The sequence below is a fragment of the Balaenoptera acutorostrata genome, chromosome 7 (assembly GCF_949987535.1).
Source record: "Balaenoptera acutorostrata chromosome 7, mBalAcu1.1, whole genome shotgun sequence".
NCBI lineage: Eukaryota > Metazoa > Chordata > Mammalia > Artiodactyla > Balaenopteridae > Balaenoptera > Balaenoptera acutorostrata.
In genome coordinates this window covers 110,509,858-110,533,211 of record NC_080070.1, presented here as the reverse complement: position 1 = coordinate 110,533,211, position 23,354 = coordinate 110,509,858, and the positions used below count along the sequence as shown (strand labels likewise).

The 23,354-nt window shown below is 51.2% G+C and overlaps 1 protein-coding gene across 6 annotated transcripts in view; it reads left to right on the top strand.

Moving 5' to 3' along the window:
* Positions 1–23,354, top strand: part of TNS3 (tensin 3) — a 238,611-nt gene that overhangs the window by 211,756 nt on the left and 3,501 nt on the right. For 5 of the 6 annotated variants that reach the window (XM_057549822.1, XM_057549823.1, XM_057549820.1 and 2 more), the window contains 9 exons: positions 292–890; positions 1,584–1,670; positions 5,476–5,607; positions 9,121–9,216; positions 9,951–10,028; positions 10,822–10,899; positions 19,942–20,110; positions 22,310–22,378; positions 22,481–22,507. In XM_057549822.1, coding sequence (XP_057405805.1) covers positions 292–890; positions 1,584–1,670; positions 5,476–5,607; positions 9,121–9,216; positions 9,951–10,028; positions 10,822–10,899; positions 19,942–20,110; positions 22,310–22,378; positions 22,481–22,507 — 1,335 coding nt within the window. The remainder of the gene's footprint in view (positions 1–291; positions 891–1,583; positions 1,671–5,475; positions 5,608–9,120; positions 9,217–9,950; positions 10,029–10,821; positions 10,900–19,941; positions 20,111–22,309; positions 22,379–22,480; positions 22,508–23,354) is intronic. The other variant, XM_057549821.1, reaches the window with a different exon arrangement.

Sequence of the window (23,354 nt, the reverse complement as noted above, 5' to 3'; positions counted from 1 at the left end):
GGGGACTTTGCCAGGTGAAGAGAGAGGAAGGAAGAGGCACACAGGCTGGGGAGGCAGGGTCGGACCGCCCCCCCATCCCTGAGGCTGTAGACTGAGCATCTGGGGGGAACAGTCAAGTGGGAGGCTGCAAGGGCAGGGCCTGAGTTCAGATATTCGGGGAGCGTCGCGCTGCTGCAAGGGGAGCCTTGGCGCCCAGCCTCCCCATCCCCGTACCCGTCACGTGGGAACCGGTGCTACTGTCCAGGCATCTCCCTGGCCGTGTCGTTCCCTGACGGTTTGTCTTTTGAACAGCCCTTCCTCGGCCGAGCACCAGTGGGTGGAGACCAGCCCCAAGTCCACGCTGACCCTGCTGGGGAGCAGCCGGCCCGGCAAGGACGGCCCCGGGCGGCCCCGCTTCCCGCCGGCCGAGCTGCAGACGTCCTTCCACGGCCACGAGCTGTCCCTGGCGGAGCCGCCGGAAGCCCTGGGCCCCCCGGGCAGCCAGGCCTTCCTGAGCTTCGGCTCTGCCCCTGAAGGAGGTGGGCTCCCCCCCGGCGAGGACCCGGGGGCCTTGCTGGCCAATTCCCACGGAGCGTCCCAGGCCCCCGGCACCCCGCGGACAGCAGCTGAGGCTGCCGACAGCGGCTTCCTGTCCCACAGCTTTCTCACGGTGGCACCTGGACAAAGCAGCCACCACAGCCCCGTCCTGCAGGGCCCGGGGCTGAGCCTGCCCGGGCAGCCGCCCCTTCCCGAGAAGAAGCGGGCCTCGGAGGGAGACCGTTCTTTCGGCTCGGTGTCCCCGTCCTCCAGCGGCTTCTCCAGCCCTCACAGCGGGAGCACCATGAGCATCCCTTTCCCAAACATCCTCCCGGACTTTTCCAAGGCCGCCGAGGGAGCAGCACCTTCCCCAGGTAGGCGCGTCTCCACGGGTAGGGCCCCCCGCCCCGTGCTCACAGGTGCACTTGCGCAGGGAAGGACCCTGGGGTTACAGCTGGACCTGCCCCGTGAGCCCCAGTGCTAGGGCTGGGCTGAGCGCCTTGAGAGAAGAATCCAGAGCCTTCAGGGGGTCTTTTCCATCTCACTAGCCCGAAGCGAAATACCGATCCAGAGCCGCCTCCTAATTCATCTCGGCTTGTGCGTTTATTCACGTTAGATTCATTCCGACAACAGAAAATGCAGACATCTGTGGTGGTTCTGGTTTTGTCCCCTTTGACTTGGAACCAGTGTTCTGTGACAGTAACTTTAAAAAAAACACATTAAACAAATACATTTGAAATTTGATTGTGAAGTGTTTCAAATGTAAAAGATATAATAAGACACTGCCAGGAGTAAGCAACCCCAGCTTTGCTCTCTGTGCTTTCTCTCTCTCTAACTGCCTGTTGTTGAAATGTGCCGCAGGGTCCTGCTGTCTTTGTGTTTTCTGTTATGAAACAGTCCCTCCCTGCTCCGAGTCAGGCTTCTCCCCTGGAGTTAAAGAGAGCGCTCTCCCCAGGGCACCCCATCCTTGCCCAGGGTGGGACTTTGAATTTCTAGGTCCCTTTGAGGTGAGAGCTTGCAATGAAAAACGCCCTTCACAGTTATTGTTTTTGAATTCTGTTTTGCAGATAATCCAGGTGATAAGCACGTGTCCGTGAACTTTGTCCAAGACACATCCAAGTTCTGGTACAAGGCAGATATCTCCAGAGAGCAAGGTGCGTGGGCGTGACAGGGGCTCTGCATCCGGGAAGGAGGACGGCGGGGTGGGGGCATTAGGGTGGGACGGATGAGCTGGAGCAAGGCCTGCACTTCATGACTCGCCTTGAGGGAAAGGCTACGACCTTTAAGTTTTTATTGGAAAAGCTCAGTCCTGATGAGGGAGCCGGCCGGGATGGGCACCGGCCACGATCGTTCTAGCGTGTGGGGTGTAATTTCTGGTGGCTTCCACCAGCCAAGGTCTGGCCAGCATTGCCAGTGATGACGTGATGAGAAGACGTCATGGGCCCCAGCCGCTGGCCTGAGGGTCGGTGGGGGAAGGAGAGGTGTCTTTCTAACATCGTTCACGGGCACACCTGCCTGTGTCACACTGGAAAGACAAGCTGCTGGCGGACTCAGCCCAGCATGTCACACACAGCACAGCAACTCTGGGTGCGCGGTACAGTCGGAAGACAGCTGGCAAAAATGAGGAATGGTTAGTATTTTCGAGCAGTGGAGTCGCGTGTCACTTTTCACTAGAACACGAATAGAAGAGGCGTCCCAGAGGGACGCTGGCATGCCGTCGGTGGTGGTCCCTCTGGGGCAGCCCCTCAGGCAAACAGCACTCGCTCCAGCAGAATTCGTGGGATCCCTGCGACGTGCTGGCCCTGCTCACGGGAGCCGCCGTCCTCCCTGGAGCTGACGACACGGCCGCCTGTGGGCTCATCACTCCCGGACGTCCCTCCGAGAGGATGACGTGGAACTGGCTGGGGCTGGCAGATGCTGGCCAGGATGCCCAGAAAGGAGATTCCCCAGGGGCTGCTCACAGCAAGTGGGGAAGAAATCACAACTGCTCTCCGGGGGAGTGTCTCTCAAAAATGCCTGGATGTGAACAGTTAAATGGCTGGAAAACAGCCCTGTCCAACGTTGTCATTGAAATTCTTCTACTCAGTTAGGCAGATAATAAAAATGGTAAGAATGTGCCTTTCTTCCCATGAGCTCAATGGGCCTATTGTCATTTCCTGTGAGGGGCGCTCGCTTGGCCTGGAGAGGCTTCTGAGGCCCTGAATTGGCCTTTGTGCCGTGCACGCCCCACGTCGCAGGCGCTGCTGTGGCCAGATGCTCCGTCCTCGTCCCCTCCCTGCTCTGGTCACAAGAACCCCCAGGACTGTGGCCCTTAGCTCCAGTGCCTCAGTGCCTCATCCAGCCTGACGGACCCTGAGAAGTGCTTGTCGGGGACCCTGCCCTAGAGTATTCTGAGCAGACCCTCCTACTCTGGCGGCTCAGCCTTGCAGACCAGGGTGAGGGCTGGGCTGGGCCGCCGCCTTCTCTGACTGAACAGCCGCGCTCCGGCTTCGGAAGAGGCGGGCTTGGTTGGAGAGCGCTAGGCGGGTCCTGCGGCATGGCGATGGGAAAGCCTTCCGCCTGGGGTTTGGGGGAGAGGATCTGGGTGGAGGGCACCTCCCTTGGTGGCACCTGCTGGGAGGTAGCAATTACTGTCGTCATTTGTCTAATGTTAGCCACACAGTTACAAATATTTCTTTGGGGTGGACTCCCATCTCAAAATAGCTACTATGTGCATTGGGCATTGATTTTTCCAGTTGAACTCCGAAAGCATAACTTCCTCTATTTTCTAGATATTTTGTGTAGACAACACCTACACAGATGAATGTTCTGTTGGGTGTGCCAACTTCTCCAGACGGAAGAAAGCCATCCGTGGGTTTTGTTGTAACTGCTGGGATATGCCTTTTTCTGGAAAAACTGTAATGAAATTTCAGGGAGATTCAGGAGGGGGGAAAAAAAAAAGCCCTATAGCCTGTTTTGGGGCACAATTGTTCACATATTACTATGGCAAGATTAGTACCTTGGGACTTTTTAAAGGTGAACATAAAAACCTTAGGAGGAAAGTAAAGTAGAAATTAAGTATGGTTGTTCCAGCCGTGCTCTCAGGCCTCTGCCCTCGAATCCTTGAAAACACCAGCTGCAGGGAGAGAGGTGATGAGGGTCCCGTGGGTGTGCCCGAGCCGCTTCTCACACCCTCAATGCGAGCTCATCTCTGTTCCAGAAACAATGAGTCCCGCATCGCCCTCAGGCTTCCTCTGCGGGCGCGTGAGACCCCGGCTCCCTTGTGCCCAGCTGGCCTGGCTTCAGGGATGGGGTCTGGGAGGGGAGGACGGGTCAGAGCAGAGTGGCCTTCCCTCTGCTGCCCAGAAGTCTGCCTCCCATGAGGCTGGGGCGCTTTTTTCCACCACAGTGAAGTAAAATCATGACTTACAAAGAAAAAGCTCTGGTGAGGTTATCACAATTGAAAACTATAACTTCTGTAAGTGATCTTTCCCCTACTTTAAAAAAACAATAGGTCTTCAGCCCCCATATGCTATGAGACAAAACCAGCTGCGAAGGCCTGGGGTCCCCCGTGGTGTCCACCCACCCTCCCCTCCCCGGCCTTGAGTTGCTGGAGCAGCAGGTGGGCTTTCAGTCCGCTGTGTCAGGCTTGCACCCCCCAGGGTCACACCAAACCCGCTCCCCTTGGAGAGCGCTGTGCTTTTCTGTCTCTCGTCCCCTACATGCGGCAGTGTACAAGCTCCTGCCTTATGGCCTTGTCCTGCAGGGGCTGGGGCAGTGCCATGGAAGAGTGTGTACAAGAAACCAATTGTTTCATCCTGCAACCAAGCAAATGCCATGCCGGGGGATTGGGGCTGGAGTCGGGTGCACAGGGGGCCTGGGACAGAGGGCTTCCTGGGGTTATTTCCTGAGGCGTGACGGGGCTTCCTGCCACTCCTGGGTTTATGTCCGGGCCCCCCATCTACTCCAGACGGTGCCTTGGGCTCTACAGAAAGGCGGCATTTCCATGGCTGTAATTTTCTAGTGCCTTATATTTTAAATCCCTGGTTTTCTTTTTGTAAAATGTAAAGTTTATAAGAGACATTCTGAGAGATGTTCTGGTTACTAGAGAAAATTCTCGCCGGCGTCAGGGCTGCATCAACTTGAGGCTACTCTCACCCTAACCCATCCATCCCTCTTTCTTCCCGTATCCTGAGCGTGGGACCTGGGGGAGCCAGACTTTGAGCTTGAAGGGGAGGGATGTTCTTGTTAGGTGACAATCAGTGTGACATGCCTCCCAGCCTCACCAGGGGCAGGTGGAAGGTGCAGTGCCAGGTGCAGCTCGTGGCCCTGACTGACTGGGGACGGCCGCATCGAATACGGCTTCACAGCCTCGTCCAGGCTGGAAACAATTGGCCATAACTGCCACACCTGCCTCAGAGCCACGGGACGGAGGCCCACCTACCATCCCCCTGGGGCAAATCTTAGAATTCGTGTTAGATATTCAGTAACTTTTGGGGTACACTCACAGTCTTCAGAAAGTGGGATTGGAAACTTCTTTCCTTCTATTGAAAGTTGAAAGCGCACTTTCTAAAATCTCTAAGAAAAATGCCACGCAGGGAGACGTAGGGCAGGGCCACGGCGGGGAGTGCGTGGTAGCCCCGCCTGACTTCCCGCTCCGTCACACTGTGTGTACTGGGACCTGGTCTGGGCACCTGTGCCAGTGAGGCTCGGTTTCCTGGGCTGTCAGGTGTTGGTGGGGGGGGGGGTCCTCATTTGGCCTTCACAGGTGCTGTGGGGTTCACAGGAGTCGTGTGTGAAGGCAGCACCTTTGTGATCTAAAGGGACGGGTCACCCTGTGTCCCTGTGTCCTTTACAGTCAGGCCCCCAGGAAACCTCGGGTCATCACAGGGGCTTCCCTCACCCTTGTCATGGCCCTGAGTGGAGGCAGGCCGTGGCCTCCCCCGGCAGACACTCACGTCTCTCTGTTCCCCTCTGCAGCCATCGCTATGCTGAAGGACAAGGAACCCGGGTCATTTATCGTCAGGGACAGCCACTCCTTCCGAGGCGCCTATGGCCTGGCCATGAAGGTGGCCACGCCCCCGCCCTCCGTCTTGCAGCTGAACAAGAAAGGTGGGTCCCCCCGGCTCTTCTCAGCAGCACCTCGCCTGTCAGTTACCTTTGTGCCCGTGAGATGGTGGGTGACCTGGAACAGCACTCATAGCTTTTCTTCTTCTTATTTATTTTTTCGGGTGTATTTTGGTAAGTACTGTCTTGGCTCAAGAAGGAAGGTTAATTATTTGTAAATTTTTTTTTATTGCTTTGATGGGTGATCAGATGTCAGAACAATGGAGCAAGTCCTCTGATAAGGCATCTTTGCTCCCATTTTCAGCCCTGTATGCCTCAGTTCCCTCCTGCTTCCCGTGGGTAGACATCTATAATAAATCCCTGCGTGTCTTCTCACTATCTGTCCGCTGCACACAAACATGCATTTTTCCTTTTCTCTTACATAGAATGTGGCATACTATATACACGGTTCTTGTTCCTACACCCAGTAGAGTATTTTGATGGATTGAAAGTGAGGCCAGTGCAAGCCTGGAGTCATGAGATATCCTTCCTTAAGGGAAAGGACAAAGCCTTCTTCCTCTCTGGTCCAACACTCTGCACAGGTGGCAAATACTAGCCGAATACCGTGTAATACAGGCAAGGCTTCTTCTTACCTTTTTAATGTTTTTTGTCATGAACATAACCATGTATAGAAGAGTTTGCAATGCCTGCATGCACAGGTAAGCATTATTATGAAGCACACAGGCATGTACCCAAACATAGGCGACGACCTTGTGGGGAAGCCCCTACATGCCCTTTCCTGTGTGTGGTAATCCGTCGCCACCATTACTTTTTGGTTTCCAAGGATCCTGGATTTGACTAGGTGAGGCCCTTCCAGCGGTCCCTTGTCCTTCTGACATACCCCCCATTAGTCCGTGAGCACGCCAGCTTTCTGAAACAGCAAACGTGTTTTAGGCTTACTTTATACTTCCCCTGCCCCAGCCATTTCTCTAAAGATCCTTGGTTCTTTTTATTGGGGAACGGTATCTAGAAACCAAGATCTAATCGCTAGGTGTGCTCTTTGCTATTGGAGTACCATTCCTTCTCTCTAGGACCTGAGCTAGGGAAAGTATCATTTAAAAAAATTCCTGAGCTCACGTTGATACCACCCATTCAAATACAGTATCACTAGGTCCTTTCTCACCTCTCCTTCAGGCACGAGCTCGGTTCCCAACAAATCAATACACTTATTCCCTTTCTCTGTCCCCTAATATGTGGTTTCTGGTTTATTCTTTTCTTTCTTTTTATCGCACCCTGCCCTCCTTGCCCTTTTTTTTTTTTTTTTTTTTTACCAACTATGCCACAAACTCTAAGGAAAGGGAAAAGATTCTTTTCCCCTAAATGGAGATTGTGGAGTGGAATGTCGGCAAGTTACATGGCTCTTCCTAGGGCACCTGGGCTCACCTGGGTGGGGCGAGGGTGGATCAGGGTAAGCACAGATTCTGAACCTTTGGTGTTTAAACAAAATGACACTCACCTGCTTCACTCACGCTCTGTGCCCAGTACCAAATCCTGGGATGAAATCTCTGCTTAAAGCTTCCTGGAGAAAATTGCCTTGGAGTGAGTTACACCTTGAAGAATGAGATTTGGTTTCCAAGGGGTCCGGCTTCAGGCATGGCCAAGGGGTTTTCAGGAAACTTAGATGGTCGGTTTGGGCAAAGGTAGTGGTTGTGTGAATAGAAGGGGGGGGCAAGGCTGAGAAGGGGCAGGTGATTCAGAGCCCAGATCCGTGGCTATTGTCATGTCTGGAAGTGAAGGGGGAGAAGGCTCTGTGCAGATCAGGCAGAACAGGGGAGCTTTGGAAGTAGGGCCCCAGGGCATCCAGAATTCCTGCATGAGAAGCTCCACCAAACACTCCACTCGCTTTCCAGTGGTTTAAATAGAGGCTTTTGCAGCTCAAGAGCTGACTGGGCCCCTGAGTGTGGAGGGTGTAAGGTGTTTGGCGGTATCTGGAAACATGCTGAGTGATGATTGTATCAGAACAGAGTCTCAGGACTGGAACCTCTGAGGGTCTGTGGAGACAGGGATGGGTGATGAGGGAGCTTGAGTGATTGCGTGGCAGCTCCCGGGCTCCTCGGTTTCAGCTGAAGCTTTTAAAACAAGGCCAAAACTTTTTTTTTTTTTTAAACTGCATGCATTATCTTTTTGGAAACACAGATGGTGGTGTATAATTCTTACCTCCAGGCCTGCATCCCGCCTCTAAGGCCCACTTTGTCTCAATCTTCAGGCAAAGGCAACAAGATAGACGATATTAGAATAGCAGACTTCAGGACATGCCACATTGCCAGGAGCATCCTCTGGGTGAAATTTTGTCTGGTTGCCTTGCCTTCACCCGGCCCCTGGATTTGCCCTTTGGATTTCACAGTCTAAGGATAGATCTGAGAGGACAGTTGACCAGGAAAAAGCCCAGCAAGTCACCACCCACCCCTGGTACCCCGGAGACGGAACAGCCACAGATGTGTGGGGTGCTGGTCTCCGAATCCACATGCAGCTGGGTCCCCCACTGACTCACTTCTCACCACTGGCATCCAGACCACACTCTGTGTCTGCCTTCAGTTTGGAAGCCGTGGATCATTTTCCTCCCACTACTGAATGGCAAAATGTTCTTGTCCCCATTTTTATTCAGTACTGCCTTTTATGGAATCTGCTCATTTCCCTTCCTACCAGCTATACTGCCCCTGTGAAATGCTGACACCGATGTTGTTGATATTAGTCCCTGTTGTTTAAAATAAGCATCACTGGGGAAGCCTGCTATGGGCCAGGTGTGGGGCCCATACCCACCTCCAGCAGGTCCTGCCGTCAGAAATGTTAGAAGTTACGGCAGGCAGACGCGTTCCCATGGGGACATGTTCCCATGGAGACACGTTCCCAGGGAGGGTGCTGGATGAGGCAGGACGGAAACACTGTGCAGCATGAATGTGAGTGTCTGCGGGACTCATTAGCATAGTGCAGTGACTTCTTTTTCTTCTGTTCGTTGTCTGTACTTTTCCACCATCAGACAGTTTGCCATTCTGTGGCTTTTCATGATGCACTTTCTCTTTGGGCTCGTGGGCTGGCATGAACGCAGGTCTGTGTAGCAGCAATATGATTAGAGGGCTTGCTGTCAGGAGGGGCTTGTGTACCTGACTCCTGGCTAAATCTTACCCGGAAGACTGGCACCCTTCCAGCTCTTTCCAGTGATTCATTCTTGGGCATCATGCTGTGTCTGGGTCTTTCTAACTTCTCCTCTTAGGTAGGAGGCAAAGGAGCTGGGGGTCCATGTTCCCAGTTCTTAGCTGCTCATTTCCGTCCCTGGGAACTCTGCAGTGTTTGAGGCTGTCTCCTAAGGACCCCTCCACCTCTAAGCACAGTCACTGGAGGGGATTCTAGCTGCCCATCGGGCAGTGCTCAGCCAGCCTTCCCGCAGCCCAGCTACCATTCCTACAGTGGTTCTTGGCAGCCAACCTACTGCGGGGGCCAGGCTCTCCTTCCCTCTCTCTCATCCTCCCATGATCTCATTTTTAAAAATTCTCTTCTCTTTCTTTTAAACCTCTCCCACAGCTGGAGATTTGGCCAATGAACTCGTGCGGCATTTTTTGATCGAGTGCACCCCAAAAGGGGTGCGGTTGAAAGGGTGCTCCAATGAACCATATTTTGGTAAGTGGCTGAGAGCATGACTTGGTGTTCTGAACCCACGAGCACGCGTTGCGTCTGCTCAGTGCCATCACTCCGCTGGGGCTTCACGCAGAGCATTTACTTTTCATCCCCACTCAGAGATTCCTCAATTATCATCTCTAAAATAAACTGGATATGAAATTGTTCTTAAAAGCTTTCTCAAAACTAAGCAAATAAAATGCACGGTGCTGGGACTGGAAATGCAGATTCCACAAGGTACGGTCCAGGCAAGCGGACAGAGAAGGGTGGACAAGGTAGGGGCTTGAGTGTGACCCCCACCCTCCGGGCACAAGAGAAGCACAGGCTCCCTGTAAGACGAGAGCCTTCCCGCCCCTGCAGGCATGTCCGAAAGACGGCATGAGCTCACAGGCAGAGCTTGAGCAAACCAAAGCATCACCTTACAGAGATGATTCGGTGGTACCCGTGGGAGCTGTCTCAGATTCCGCAGACTGTGTGACTTGTTCTTTATGAATTGGTAATGACGTGTCTTTGCTGAGAATCATCTGCAGTTCCCTTTATCTGCCCCTTCGCCGTCTGCTGAACTTACGGCTTCGTTGAAGTTTTGCACAAATTCCCACGATAATGGAGCATGTCGGGTGCTAAAAATATAAGGGGTCACCCTTTGCAGCTGCCTCCTTTCAGCAGATAAATTGGCTGAGCAACACAGTATTTAGGGCAGTGCTAATAACGCCTGTTTGCTGTTCATCTGTTCACAGGGAGCCTGACGGCTTTGGTGTGTCAGCATTCCATCACGCCCTTGGCTTTGCCCTGCAAACTGCTCATTCCGGATAGAGGTACGCTGCCTGCGCCTGAGGGCTGCTCTGGCTCTGTGTGGGATCACCCGCAGGGTGTTGGGATCCAAAGAGATTCCTTGAGAAAAATCAGACCAGAACTTCCTTTCCATCACCTACTCTGTGGGTAAACCCTGAATAGTTCACCCAGGTCAGGTAAGAAGAGGTGGCCTGCTGCCCCTGCAGCCTCCAGTCATGTCTTTATGTCTTGGCTTTGTGAAAAGTTTCCTTGGAGCCAAGATTGTGTAGCTCAAAATTATAAAATGCCTGGACTCAGAGACCTTCCAGGTCATTTACATTTAAATTTTATAATTCTACAAAGTCAGCAAAATGTTGATATTGTTGACGTTAAGTGCTGGATGAACTATTGTCTTTACCTTTGTGTTTGTTTCAAAATATTCACGGTGAAAAGATTTTAAAAAAATAGCACACACAGCAGGCGATCAGGCATATCCCCGCTTTCCTAGACAATCTCAAGTTCACATAATTGTCTTATATTCCAGAAACATGATTAATTTAAAATGCAGGCAAATGTGACTTACCTTTTAAAATGTAATTGTTCATATAAGTTAACTCGGAGGTGAGAAAGCTGTTTTGCTGGGCTGTACCATCCCAGCTTTTGCTTGCGATGTGGTGAAGGTTCTCTGCGCTGGGCTCTTGTCTGCAGGAGGAAGGCCCAGCTCTGCAGAGCCTGTGCATCACCGTCCGGGCCTCAGTCACGAGCATCCACATTGTCATGGTCATTCTTTGCCTGGGAGGTGGACTCATTTCTGCGTTTTCTTGCTCCTTCCTGCAGACCCGTTGGAGGAAAGAGCCGAAAGTTCTCCGCAAACGGCGGCCAACTCTGCGGCTGAGCTGCTGAAGCAGGGGGCAGGTCAGTCCCCGCCGCGTTTTCCGCTCCTCCAGGTTCCTGGGCAGAGACGGGCTCAGTGACACAGCTTCCTTTCTTACCTTCGGTCTGGGCTCCTTTCCTTGCTGTGTCAGAGGAGGTTTCCTTCTGTAGAAGCCGCCACAGGGCTGGGCTGGGTGGGGCTTCAAGTGTCCTGGCGGCAGGGCCAGGACTCCGCAGGCCGAAGATGGCCAAATTCAGTGGAGTAAATGTCACAGCCTGGGTTTCATTTGGGGGAATGTAGGCGACCTGCCCCTCCAGCTGGAAATGTTAAAGAGATCAATGAGTCCGCGGATCGACCCAGGGTGACACAGACCCCCAGACAGCGAGCTCCCCGGGGCACTTTTCGTATTACTAGACTTTATTTTTTAGTGCAGTTTTAGGCTCACAGCAAAATTGAGAGGAAGGTGCAGAGAGTTCCCATATAGCCCTTGCCCCTACACATGCGCAGTCTCCCTCATTATGTCCCCCATCAGAGTGGGACATTTGCTACAGTTGACGAACCTACATGGACACATCAGTCGCCCGGAGTCCATAGTTTACATTGCTGTTCACTCTTGGTGTATATTCCGTGGGTCTGGACAAACGTTTGATGACATGCATCCACCGTTACAGTATCACACAGAATAGTTTCAATGTCCTAAAAATCCTTTGTACTCCGCCTATTCATCCCTCCTTCCTAACTCCTGGCAACCACTGATCCTTTTATTGTCTCCGTGGTTTTGCTTTTCCAGAATGTCATATGATTAGAATCAGACAGTATACATAGCCTTTTCAGATTGGATTCTTTCACTTAGTAGTATGCCTTGACGATTCCTCCATGTCTTTTTATGGTCTGAGAGCTGTTCCCTTTTAGTGCTGAATAATATTCCATTGTCTGGATGTACCACAGTTTGTTTATCCATTCACCCACTGAAGGACGCCTCGAGTGTTTATACATTTCCGTAATTATGAATAAAACTGCTGTAAACATCCACATGCAGGTTTCAGTGTGGACATAATTGTCCGTTCCTTTGGGTAAATACCAAGGAGCACAATTGCTGGATCACATGGTAAGAGTATGTTTATTTTGTAAGAAACCATCAAACTGTCTTCCAAAGTGGCCGCACCATTTTGCATTCCCACCAGCAATGCATGAGACTTCCTGCTGTTCCACATCCTACCAGCAGTTGGTGCTGTCAGCGTTCTGGATTTTGGCCATTCAAAATAGGTGTTTAGTGGTATCTTGTTTTGTTTTTTTTTTTAATTAATTAATTAATTAATTTATTTTTGGCTGTGTTGGGTCTTCGTTTCTGTGCGACGGCTTTCTCTAGTTGCGGCGAGCGGGGGCCACTCTTCATCGCGGTGCGCGGGCCTCTCACTCTCGCGGCCTCTCTTGTTGCGGAGCACAGGCTCCAGACGCGCAGGCTCAGTAGTTGTGGCTCACGGGCCCAGTTGCTCCGCAGCATGTGGGATCTTCCCAGACCAGGGCTCGAACCCGTGTCCCCTGCATTGGCAGGCAGATTCTCAACCACTGCGCCACCAGGGAAGCCCCTATCTTGTTTTAATTTGCATTTTCCTGATGACATATGACGTGGAGCATCTTTTCATGTGCTTGTTTGCCATATGCATATCTTCTTTAGTAAGGTGTCTGTTAAGGTTGTTTGTCCATTTTTCAATAGGGTTGTTTGTTTTCTTCTTGTTAAATTTTAAGAGGTCTTTGTATATTTTGGATAGCAGTTCTTTGTGAGATTTGTCTTTTGCAAATACTTTCTCCCAGGATGCGGCTTGTCTTCTCATTCTCTTGACAGTGTCTCTCAGAGCAAAAGATTTTTTATTTTAATGAAATCCAGTTTATCAATACTTCCTTTCATGGATCATGTCTTTTGTATTGTATCTAAAAAGTTATCACCAAACCCAAGGTCATCTAAATTTTTTCCTAAGAGTTTTATAGTTTTGCATTTCACTTTTATATCCATTCTATTTTGAGTTAATTTTTGTGACGGGTTTAAGGTCTGTGTCTAGTTTTTTTCACACGTGGATGTCCAGTTGTTCCCGCACCATTTGTGGAAAAGACTATTTCTGCAATACTGTATCTCCTTTGTTCCTTTGTCAAAGATCAATTGACTGTTTATATGGGTCTATTTCTGGGCTTTCTATTCTGTTCCATTCATCTACTTGTCTATTATTTCACCAATACCACACTGTCTTGATTACTGTCACTTTATAGTAAGTCTTGAAGTCAAGTAGTATCAGTCTTCTGACTTGGTTCTTCTCCTTCAATATTGTGTTGGGTGCCCTGGGTCTTTTGCTCTCCATATAAACTTTAGAGTTAGTTTGTTGATATCCACAAAGTAAGTTGCTGGAGTTTGGATTGAGATTTCATTGAATCTACAGATCAAGTTGGGAAGAACTGACATCATAATTATATATTGAGTCTTCCTGTTCATGAATGTGGAATATTTAGTTTATTTACTTCTTTGATTTTATTAGTGGGAGTTTTGTAGTTTTCCTCATATAGATCTTATACATGTTGTATTAGATACATACCTAAGTATTTCATTGTGGGGGTGCTAATATAAATGGGACTGTGTTTTTAACTACAAATTCCACTTGTTCTCTGCTGTTATATAGGGAAGTGATTGACTTGTGTATTCACTTTGTAACCTGCAACCTTGCTGTAATAGCTTATTAGTTTCAGGCCAGGTCATTTTTGCAGCATTAGATGCAATCCTAGTGACCCCAGCTTAAGAGGGTTGTGGACGAGCCAGAGACCACAGGGCTCTTGTGGGTGTGTAGCTGTGAGGGAGGGACACAGCTGGAGAGAATTATGGGGCCCACTGACTCCAAACCTTGAGTTCCCCCACTGGAGGTCTTTCATTCAAGGTAGACATTTACTCTCAGAAATGTTGGAGAGAGAGTTTCTGAGTCTGTGGGAGGACTGACTAGACACACTTCTATCTGCGCCTCATGTCTGTAGAGTGCTTTATAGCTATGACTCTGTAATGAAGGAATATGCAGATACCGGTATTTTCTTGCTGCTTCCTCTGTACAATTTGCATTATTCGTCTGTGCAGTTTTTCTCTGTAAAACTATACATCACTGACTCTATTACCCAGCTAAAGTAAAATCTCTCTGTTTTCAAAAGGAATTTTTTTTTTTAGTGTTGAACTCTTCATAGACTATCCTTAAAGGATAAGTTATCCGTGGCCAGAACAAAGGTGACAGGAGTTTGTCCAAAATAGCAAGTGTGCTAGAACTTGAAGCCTCAAAAGGAAGCATCTGCCTGTGTCCAGTCTGGGTTCCAGTCTAGGCCCTGCCACTTGGGGCTCAACCTCTGGCAGGTCACTTAGCCGTGCGGACCTCAACATAATCGTAACAATCTCTCCCCGACACAGTGGCTGCAGGACCAGATGAATAGGATGTTGAAAATGCCTTGGGAACTGTAACGTGGTCACGTAAGCTGTGGTTGTGTTCCTGCTGCTCTGCTTTCGTGTAAAAACCCTTTTATTGGCCCAAGACGAGTGGCCTTTGCTGTGAGGTGGCCTCGTCCTTTTCCTACGAAGACACGATTGAAAGGGCTGGTCCCACGGCAGCTTTGTGAGGCAGTGTCCCCACGCCGAAGACCATGAGCTCACAGCCCCCGGGTTGTTTCAGGGGGTCCCTGGAGCCCACTAGGGCTCATTACTACCTTACGTTAAAGCAGCAGCTTTGTCCCCATGTCTCTGGGTCCCAGCAAAGTTGCGGGGAACATGCTGGACTTTGCTGCAGGCCTAGCTGGTGAACTGCTCACCCACGCACTTGACCTTGGAGGTGGGCTGTGAAATCATGTCTGCTCCGATTGACATGTTTGTTTCAACTGCACCTTTTAAAACATGTATTTAAAATTTTAAAAACATGTCATTAATGATTTTTAAATTGCAACTCGTGTATCAACCTCATTCAAGAAAAGTGCTCCAGAATGATGGCAGCCAACCCTGCCAGAGTACGTGCCCTGTGAGGCTGGCAGAGCCTGGGCCTCCATCGGGGCACCACCTGGTGTCTCAGGGTTACAGCCCTGCTCACCCACCCCAGGCAGTTAGCACTGGGGCACATACGCCTCTGGGTTCTGCACTTTGGTTCACTATCATCTCATCACAAGCAGCATTTCATGTTTCTCCTTAAGCTTCATTGTTATCTAATTTTCCCAATACATATTGAATTAGTAAATGAATCAGTGAATTAGTTGATCATAATAAGGAACTATGATAGTCTTTATTTTTAGATATTAAAGCTTTTTCTTCTGCTCTGGCTTATAATTTTTAGTCACACTCTATCATCTTTTCAAATAATCTATGGCGTGTATCAGTAGCTCTGAATGCTTTGCTTTTCTAACGGGTGAGCCTCCCAGGGACAGGACTTCACGCAGAAGCTGGAGGTCTTATTTAATCCTCTGCTTGGGCATTTATGTATGGGGGTTAAATTATGACTGCCTTGAGCTTATGTCCTTTTAAAAATCTCTTGTTTCTAAAACGCATCAAAAGGTTTACATTTCCATCCAGCTACCTTCACGGCTGACAAGGCAAGGAAGGAATCGAGTCAGGACACAGATACGCAGCTGGAAGAGGAAGGATGCTGCAGAGAGTTCTGGGTCCTAGCTGCTGGTTAACAAAGTGCAGAGTGACCGTGGTGGGAAGGTGATCAGCCTGTCCGGTCCCTGATCACCTTAAGGAAACTGAGTGGTTCTTTTTCCCCTTACACGAAGTTTCATTTGTTGTCTGAATTCACTTAGAATCCCAGACCCCTGGCCCTGCAAGGGCTCCTCGAGATTCCCTGGCCCGTTTCCTCTGCGTGGAGGCGAGAAGCTGACACGCAGGGGTGTCTGCAGAGTTGGGCAGCTCCCAGCAAGCGGCACAGACTTTCAGTTCTCTTCAGTTTAATCCCTTTTCATCTGATACCGAGGCCGCTATGAGTTGCTCCAGTTTCTAAAAGAATTGCTGTTTACGTTTTTAGTGTCAGCTCTTAATTGGTCCTTTTGAAGCAGTGGAATGCAGCTGAAGGCCCTGGCACGAGAACCCCACCCAATATCCCATAAACGTTAGGGCTGTGTCTTTAACGTACCGTACCGTAAAGGGTGTTTTCTTTATAAAAGTAATAGGAATGCTTCCAGTTTTAAAAAAAAAGGAAGACACAGAAAAGCAAGGGAAAAATGAATTCCTCACAGACCTGTCACCAAGGTACAACCACTGACTGTTTTCCTTTTCCCCCTTAGCATAAGGGGTTTACCCATGTTTTTTGCAAACACAGCCTAGGTCTCGCTTTCAGTGGCCGAGGAACCGTCCACCGGCTGATTCCACCCCTTACGGTTGCCCGGTTAGCGTGCTTCTAACTTCTCAGTACCACAGACAGCACTTGGAAGGCTACCTTCCTGCATGACTTCCTTTCTCTGAGTTCTGGATTGTGGCCTTCAGACCCTGAATCTCTGGCAGTGGTAGGACTGGGTGAGAACCTGGGACCTTAACACTTCTGCTTCCCGCCGCGGGTTTGCCGGGCGCTTTCCCGTTCAACATCACGCCACAGCTACGCACCCTCAGGTGGAATTGGACGTATCAGGCCAGGCCCCGGGGGACGAGCACAGCAGGCCCATCTGTCCTCTGCTGGGGAGGGAAGGGGCTGGCCTATGCTCAGCAGAGCTGCCCCAGACGTGCTCGGGAGAAGGGACGGCTCCCCTCTCTGCTCCGAGGAGGGACAACAATTTTCTGGGATTTCATTGTGACTAGATCAGAATTTTCTTTTTTCTCTTTTGTAGCTGCATGAGTATCATTATAGTAATACTAATGAAATCAAAGGCAGAATAGTCACCGTCCTAAAATCAAACCGCCTTAAATTTCCCAGGCACACCTCCAACTGTTCGTAGGCACAGACGCCTTTTATTGTGTAGGTCTCATCGTGGCACAGATAGTTTTATTCTGCTTTTCCCAGAAACCGCTAACATTTTTCCATGTTGCTATGCAGGGTTCGTGATTACCATTTGCTGGTTAGTTGGTATTCCATTGAGGGGCTAACTTAACCATTCCCCTCCTTTTGGACGTAGTTTGTTCCCAACTAACTTCCCACCAAATGATTATGGGGCTCAAATATCTTCACCTCTAGGTTAGCTGTCTCAGCTGGTTATGGAATATTTCCTGTCTCAGGCCTCTCGGAGCGGGACCTCCAGGTTACCGAGTGCAGGCAGGTCTTCTGACCCTCCTGATAAATAATGCCGAATCATCTTCCAGAAAGGCTGTCCTGGTTGACGTGAGCATTTCATAAAAGCACCTGATTTCATCAAAGCTTTGGGCAACTGCCATTTTAAAGACTTTTGCCAACTCACTCTCTTTCCCAAGACGACACAAGTAGACCCCTCAAGTTCAGACAGGAGCTGAAGTGCAGGTCAGCCTCCGGCCCTGCAGTTCCCTGGAATGTCTCATTGCCCGGTGCCCTCAGATGGGGCAGTGCCGCCGGCTGGAACAAGAGGGCGCGGAGAGGGCAGCAGTGGCCACGGCAACTCAGCCGTTCAGGGAGGGCTCTCTGATCTCTCCCTGCCTCTCAAAATGTGCAGGAGGGACAGTGGCTTAAAAGATGCCACTCTGTCAGGACAATCACACGGGGTTGCTGACGGGCATCATTATGGCTGAGGAATGTCTCGAAGTAAAATTCACAGCTCAAAAAAAAAAAAATCACATCTCATCCTCATCCTCAGGAATGTTACGCGAAATTTCTTCCTGAGCCCGTGTTCTCTACCTGGCACCTGGTACCCGGTGGTCCTCCCTCAGCACTGCAGGAGCCAGCACGAAGGCTGGGTATCACAGCAAGCCCCTGGGGAGTTGCCAGGCTTCTGGCGTATTTCTCTACACTTCAGTTTCCTCATCTGTAAATTGGGGCTGATAACAGAATCTTCCTCGTAGGACCCTGGTGCAGATGCGATGAGATAGTCTGTCTCAGATGTTCAGTCGAGGCCTGACATAGAGTAAGTGTCCTAAGGAATGAGCCACGTTAGGTGGAGCTCGGAGAAATGAAAACCGCTGTGTCTGGCAACTTCTTTGAAGATTTTGCTTAATGGCACAATGTCATCTTAATAATCACAGGAGTGAAACACCAAGCGCTTTTTCAGAGAGTAGAAGTGACTTGTTCAGTAAACTTTTTTTTTTTTTTAATTTTAATTTATTTATTTATGGCTGTGTTGGGTCTTCGTTTCTGTGCGAGGGCTTTCTCTAGTCGCGGCGAGCGGGGGCCACTCTTCATCGCGGTGCGCGGGCCTCTCACTATCGTGGCCTCTCTTGTTGCGGAGCACAGGCTCCAGACGCGCAGGCTCAGTAGTTGTGGCTCACGGGCCCAGCTGCCCGCGGCATGTGGGATCTTCCCAGACCAGGGCTCGAACCCGTGTCCCCTGCATTGGCAGGCAGACTCTCAACCACTGCGCCACCAGGGAAGCCCCCCAGTAAACCTTATAGAGGGAAGTTGGTGTCTGGGATGAAACTCTCAGTTAACATGCGTTTGGGGAAGTCTGGCGTTTCCAGCACGTCTCGATCTTTCTCCTGGGCGCGTTGGGAGCCGTGAAGTAACGCTCCAGAAGATACCGTCGCCCGTCTTTGGGGCTGCTTGCTTCTTGGGCGGTTCTCTGGTATCTCCCACCTTCCCTCAAGACTCAGCCTTTCCACTCAGGCCTCTTCCGGCAAATCAAAGGATTGTAGCTGTTCCCTGGCTCAGGTCAGCGGGGCTCCGGCCTGCCCGCTTCTGACGCCCCCGTCCAGGGTAAAGGGAGGGGCCTTGTTTTTCTGATGAATTTGTTACACGAACCCCAGGCCTTGCTTTCTTTCTCCATCATCGTGTGTTCGCTGAAGTGGAAGTTTCCGAATCCTCAAACCTTCTCAGCTTCTTAAAAAGTAGCTGTGGGTTGTCGCCTTGGCCGTGGAGAGAACCGAGGGCTAGCAGCTCATAAGCGGCCCTGCATCTTGACACCAGGGACATTGCACGTTATTTCCGTTCTTCTTAACCCACCTTCGTGGGCCTGTGGCAGCACACCTGCCATCAGGTGTGAGCGCTCGTCTTATTGCTCCAGTCGAGGGGAAGCTTTTTCTTTTCTGTTTAGTGAAAATCTAGAGGCCTTCAGAGATGGAGTTAAGACAGCCCCCACTCACTTGCAGAGGCTGCATCCGGCAGAGTGGGGAACAAGAGCGGCTCTGTTCCTGGGGGGACACATCCTTGGTGGGTGGCCAGGCAAAGCCACAGCTCCTGCAGGACTGAACTTGAGGGAGAGTCTGAATGTCCCACAGTCACACAGATGTCACACGCCTCGAAGTCCCACGTTAGCTTCTGCTTGAGCTGCAGGGATCCAGGCTCAAAGGGCCATCAGTCTGTTTCCAAAGTCTCGTTCACACTCAGCTGTTTGCTTCCCCCAAGGGGAGATGGTGGTGGACAAGCCCCCAACCCCCTTGGCAGCGTGTGGGTAGGACAAGCCATCCCAGCTCTTTGCACGCAGACTGTGTTCTGAGTCACTGCTAGTCATTCGTTCTCAGCAGCTCTTTCTGGATGTCTGCTGCTTTCAGAACTCCGTGCAGGGTGGATATTTGGGGTTCCAGGCTGCAGGCTCCCCTCTGGGGACGCTTCCTTGGAACTGCAGGTGTGGTTGGGTTCTTATCCCACTCAGACCCACACTGAGACTGAGGAGGTGCTTCCAGCCCACCCTTGGGACACCAGGTGTAAATAATGCCGCAGGGGTGGAAACGCATCCTGGGCCAGTGGGAGGAGTTTCCTTGGCTCCTGTGCGGGGGGCGGGGGGGGGGGGCGGGGGCGGGTTGGTGGGGGGTGGGGAGGGTTGTGTGTTTCCGGGGGGTGCAGGACGGGGTGTTATTCTCCACATTGGCCTCGGGGCGTGTGCATCTCTGGGTCACTCCACACCTTTGGAATTAGGGGTAAAGGGCGTTTGCCTCAGACATGCCTGGCCACACATATGTGCATGTTGTTCATAAACCCCGGGGCCCTCGTGCCTGGCAGACGCGTTAACGCCGCTTCCCCCGTGTCTTCCAGCTTGCAACGTGTGGTACCTGAACTCCGTGGAGATGGAGTCCCTCACGGGCCACCAAGCCATCCAGAAGGCCCTGAGCATCACCCTGGTCCAGGAGCCGCCGCCTTTGTCCACGGTCGTGCACTTCAAGGTGTCGGCCCAGGGCATCACCCTGACGGACAACCAGAGAAAGTGAGTGTGCCTGGCGGCCGGGCTGTGGGGCGGGCGGGCCTTCTGACCCCACCTGGGGTGAGACCTTCCACCAGCTCTGCCCAGGCCCCTGGACATGCGGTGGTCACCCCGGCAAAGCTCAGCGGTCCTGCAACGAATCAATGATCCAGTCACTCTGTGCTTGGCCATGATGTCCTGTATGTCCCCAGAGACACATATAAACTATTGCCATTAGGCCCAAATGCTGTTTTTTTAGAAGTCAGTAAAATTTTTAAAAAGATACATGGATCTTTGAGTATCTCTTACACACACACACACACGTGTGTGTGTGTGTGTGTGTGTGTAATTTGCAAATGCAAAAATCTTTTGTCATTTCTGTAAAAACACTCAGAGACTATGATAGAATCCACTCATCTTTGCTTCTGTATCGTTGGTCATCCCATTCTAACAGTTGGTCATCCCATTTCAGGTGAGAGTGTGACCTTGATAGATATTATTTCAGTATCTAGATAATGTTAATTATTACATAATAATAATAATGTATATAAGAATAATTAATGTTAATTATTAACTATTATCTAGATATTGTATATTGTTATATCTTAGTTAACAACATTTGAACATCTAGACAGTAGATGCTGTTTCAGTTTCCAGGTGAGCACAGAGCAGGGTAAGGTGCGTGGACGGAACAACGGCGAGAGTATTCCTCCCAGGAGCAGAGACTTTGACCTCAGGATCCAAGGCATTTCAGAGGCAGTTATTATTTATTTGTTATGGAAACAGCCTGCTGTGATTAACGAGGAAGCCAGGTCAGCGGCCCTCAAAGCAGAGTGATGGCCGGAGCTTCAAGGGGCAGGCGGCCAGTCTCCACACCAGCCGGTGGGGCAGTGCTCACCCCGGCGCCCTGGACCTCTTCCTGGCACGGCCCCTGCTCCGGAGCTAGTCCCGGGCTTGGGAGGGTCCCTGAACCAGAGCTCCCACCCACTGCTCTCAGGATGAAGCGGGTGTGGAGTGTCAGGTGGAGCGTGGGTCCTGCCGCTCAGATTGGGGTCCTTGTCCCCCACGCTTTACCCGACGGGCCACCGTGGCACGTTCCTCATGCCATGCCCTCGGTTTCCTCACCTCTCAGGCTGCACTGAGGTAACTGTCTTGGGATGTCAGTGACTCGAATGAGATATCCACGGGCAGTTGCCGCTACGGCTCGGCTGAAGCGTGGACACGGGGTCGGGCAAGAAAGCACGGCTCCTTCCTTCACAGCCTCTCTATTTTCTCCTGCTACCTGTGTGCTTTTTCTGTATCTCTAGTTTCCCTGTGTCCTTATAAAACCATGGGGGTGGGCCGCGTCCGTGGCACTCAGGATCTTCCCTGTTGCGGGAGACGGAACGCGCATTCAGCCTGGCTGATGCTGGACAAAAGAGGCTGTGTCCTCAGTGTCCCCGCTGAAAGGTGCCCGGCTCTGCCTGTGCCTTTCCCGTACGCTGGCCTCTTTCTTTCCTTCTCCTGATGAGCTTTCTCCTTGCCCAGATCAAAGCCACCAGCCTCTGGGGTACCACCTCCCCCAAGAGGAGAGGGCACTTGCCCAGCTGGAGTGGGGCACACAGGGCAGGCCATGCTCAGAGGAGCGGGGAGGGCTGGCAGTGAAACAAAGGACAAGTGACAGGAGCCGGGACCGAGGACAGAGGAGTCCTCTGGTGGGTCCCCCAGCGGCTGTGCTGGCCCGGCGTTAGTTGCACCTCCCAGTAGGTTTCACGTGCACAGCCCTTGACAGTTTACCACATGCCGTCAGATGCCTCGTTGGGGCTGACTTGGCTCCTGTCCTGGGAGAGTGGTGGTCTGTACCAGATGCCCTCTTCACGGGCAGCTGCTAGGGCTGTAGACAGTTGGTGTTTTCCTGGGATGAGGGCAGGAAGGTTGGGCCTCACTCAGTTTGATCCCGTCCTCCACACGGCTGGCAGTTTCTCCATTTCACTCTGCAAGGTGCTTCCCTTCACCCCGAGACGCGCTCCTTTCCTAGGGCTGACTTTTCCCGGAACCACTCTGCCCAGCTTCGTAGGTCTGCTGATTTCTCACAAACGTACACTCTGCTCTTCTCTCCAGACCACCAGTAAAAGCATAAAATAGGCTTCTGCCCCCCCGAACCTCGTCATGGGGGTCTGCCCAGGGCAGCATTGTCACTGCAGAACCCCAGTAATGGGCTGTCCCTCGCCTGTGTCCCTTCAGGCTCTTCTTTCGGAGGCACTACCCCGTGAGCAGCGTGATCTTCTGTGCATTGGATCCACAAGACAGGAAGTAAGACGTCTGTATCTGTACTAAGCAATGCATGTGCTTCCTTTGCTTTTTAAGTTAATGAAGAAATTAACATGACTCTTCTCTTATTCTGTAATTTGCAAGGTGGATCACGGACGGCCCTTGCTCAAGGTATGTTGCCAGCCTGTCTTCATTCTTTCCTAGTAGACGCTCGCCTCCAAAGCTGAATTCTGCCCCAGATTTCCAAAGAGGAAAATGACTAAATAATGCCGATGGGTTTGGGTTTGGGTTTGGCCTTTTTAAAAAAATTTTTATTGGAGTATATAGATTTACAATGTTGTGTTAGTGCGTTTGGCGTTAAACAAAAATGAAAGTGTTCTCTTTATGCAGAAAGGGCCTGCGAAGGGCTAACTTTTCTGCTTGCTCTCCTCTGAATGAGCAATACTTACATATGACCCATAAAATACGGTATAAGTAGCGTGAAGAGATTGCACAGTGTTTCTGGCCATTGAGGAGGGGTACAGTCTGCAGCAGCGCTGGGGCCGGGGTGTTGGAAGCGAGGGCTGCGTGAGTGCAGTGGGCGTCACTGTTTCCCAGCCCAGAGGGAGCACGGTTCTGCCCTGGCCCAGGCTCTGCGGTGGCCACGCGGCCTTGGAACCCTCCAGAGCTGTCTGCGTTCCCACAGGTGGGCGTCCTCTGCGTCACCTAAATTTGATTACCACGAATGTCTAACTGCAGGGGTCCAATCCTAGGATTCCAATTTCACGTTTGCCGTTTGTCTTGGCATCTGATAAAGTGGTAGGAGCCCCCTGGGGGGGACAGTGCCCCCAGGCCACCCCGGCTCTGGCTCACAGGGCCCACAGCGATCCCAGCCGTGTGGAGTGTGGGGCCCCAGGGCGGGGGTCACATGAGTGCCGTCTGCCAGTCCCTCCCGTGGTGTGGAAATCACTTGGCTCCTACAGAAAAATTCTTCATTGTTCTGAGAAGGAGAAGAAAGACCTTAGATAAGGGATAACTA